The sequence below is a fragment of the Poecilia latipinna genome, unplaced genomic scaffold (genome assembly GCF_001443285.1).
Source record: "Poecilia latipinna isolate Pla-1442-1.1 unplaced genomic scaffold, P_latipinna-1.0 Scaffold312, whole genome shotgun sequence".
NCBI lineage: Eukaryota > Metazoa > Chordata > Actinopteri > Cyprinodontiformes > Poeciliidae > Poecilia > Poecilia latipinna.
The window spans coordinates 67,100-68,268 of NW_015112928.1; the positions used below are offsets into that span (position 1 = coordinate 67,100).

General features: G+C 43.4%; 1 protein-coding gene across 1 annotated transcript; it reads right to left on the minus strand.

Moving 5' to 3' along the window:
• Positions 1 to 217: 217 nt before the first annotated feature.
• Positions 218 to 913, minus strand: LOC106948906 (homeobox protein Nkx-2.4-like). The gene has a single exon (XM_015034798.1). It carries the CDS (start codon positions 671 to 673, stop codon positions 251 to 253), a length of 423 nt encoding a protein of 140 aa, XP_014890284.1. The 5' UTR covers positions 674 to 913; the 3' UTR covers positions 218 to 250.
• Positions 914 to 1,169: the final 256 nt, after the last annotated feature.

The following is a 1,169-nucleotide window of genomic DNA, read 5'->3' on the forward strand; positions in this document are numbered from 1 at the left end:
ATAATAATAATAATAATAATAATAATAATAATAATAATAATAATAATAATAATAATAATAATAAATGGTTGAGCCAGACTTGAAATGAATGATCTCCTTTTCAGTTTAGTCTTTTTTTTTTTTTTAATATTGTCCATTATAAAAATTGAACTTTTGTCCTTATTACAGAATTAATGTTTTGTTAATTCATGTTTTGTTAATATAGGGTCATCTGGGGTTTACGCGTTCATACAGTATGTAATTTCTATTATCAGGACTGGAGAAATGATATGAAAGTGTACATAAAATGAGAATCGAACTTACTTGTGGAGTATCTCGGATCAGGGTTGGCGCTGTACCATCCTGTAGCTGCTGCAGTATTCCGCATGCTTTCCTGGTACGACGGGAGGTCTCCCATATTGCCAATGCTCCCGTTGCAGTATCCCCCCATTGCGCCGTGGGAGAACTGGGAGACGGTGTGCGGCATGTGGTAAGTGGTGGCCACGGTGGCGTTGTGGCCCATCGAGTGCTGTTGCATGCCGGTCTGAGACACCTGAGGTTGTCGGTAGGCTCCCAGTGAAGAGGTTAGGTTCCCTGCGCCGTCCATGCCACTGAACTTCTTGTAGGTCTCCTCGATTGGACTCAAAATATCTGTCACTGAAAAAGGCGTTGTATGCTTTGGGCTCAACGACATGATTCAGAAAGCAGGTAGATTTTTTGTGTTTGAGCAGATCAACCGTGTTGTTGTATCGGCTCTCTCCTTGGTGGATGTCTACGTAAGAGAGTGCTTGGAGTGCGCCTGAGATCCTATTGATCGCCTTGGAGAAGGAGGCGAGCCCAGGGCGCTCTTAGCCCGGGTTTATTGGAGCCAGGAGCCAGGTTTACGACAAACACCGGGGGGGCGGAGCAAAACTCCTAAACCCGCAAACAACGGTCATTGACATTTTTTTAGGGACATAATTCATGAAAACACCCTTTGCCTTGTGATAACTTCGGCAAACGACCAAAAACTGATATTGGAGTTTATGAACATGTTCTTTCTAGCAATTTTATCCAGGTGAGAAGAGCCCGTGGTGTTATGTCCACCAGCTGATCTTGCCACATATGACTATTTTGCGTCAGTAGGGAATTCCGCTCTTTCCAGAAACTTTGAGAGCACTTTGAACAGACATAAGGACCACCGAGTATCA

Excerpts from the sequence above, each read along its gene's own strand:
- LOC106948906 (XM_015034798.1), bottom strand. The coding sequence starts at position 673 with ATGTCGTTGAGCCCAAAGCATACAACGCCTTTTTCAGTGACAGATATT.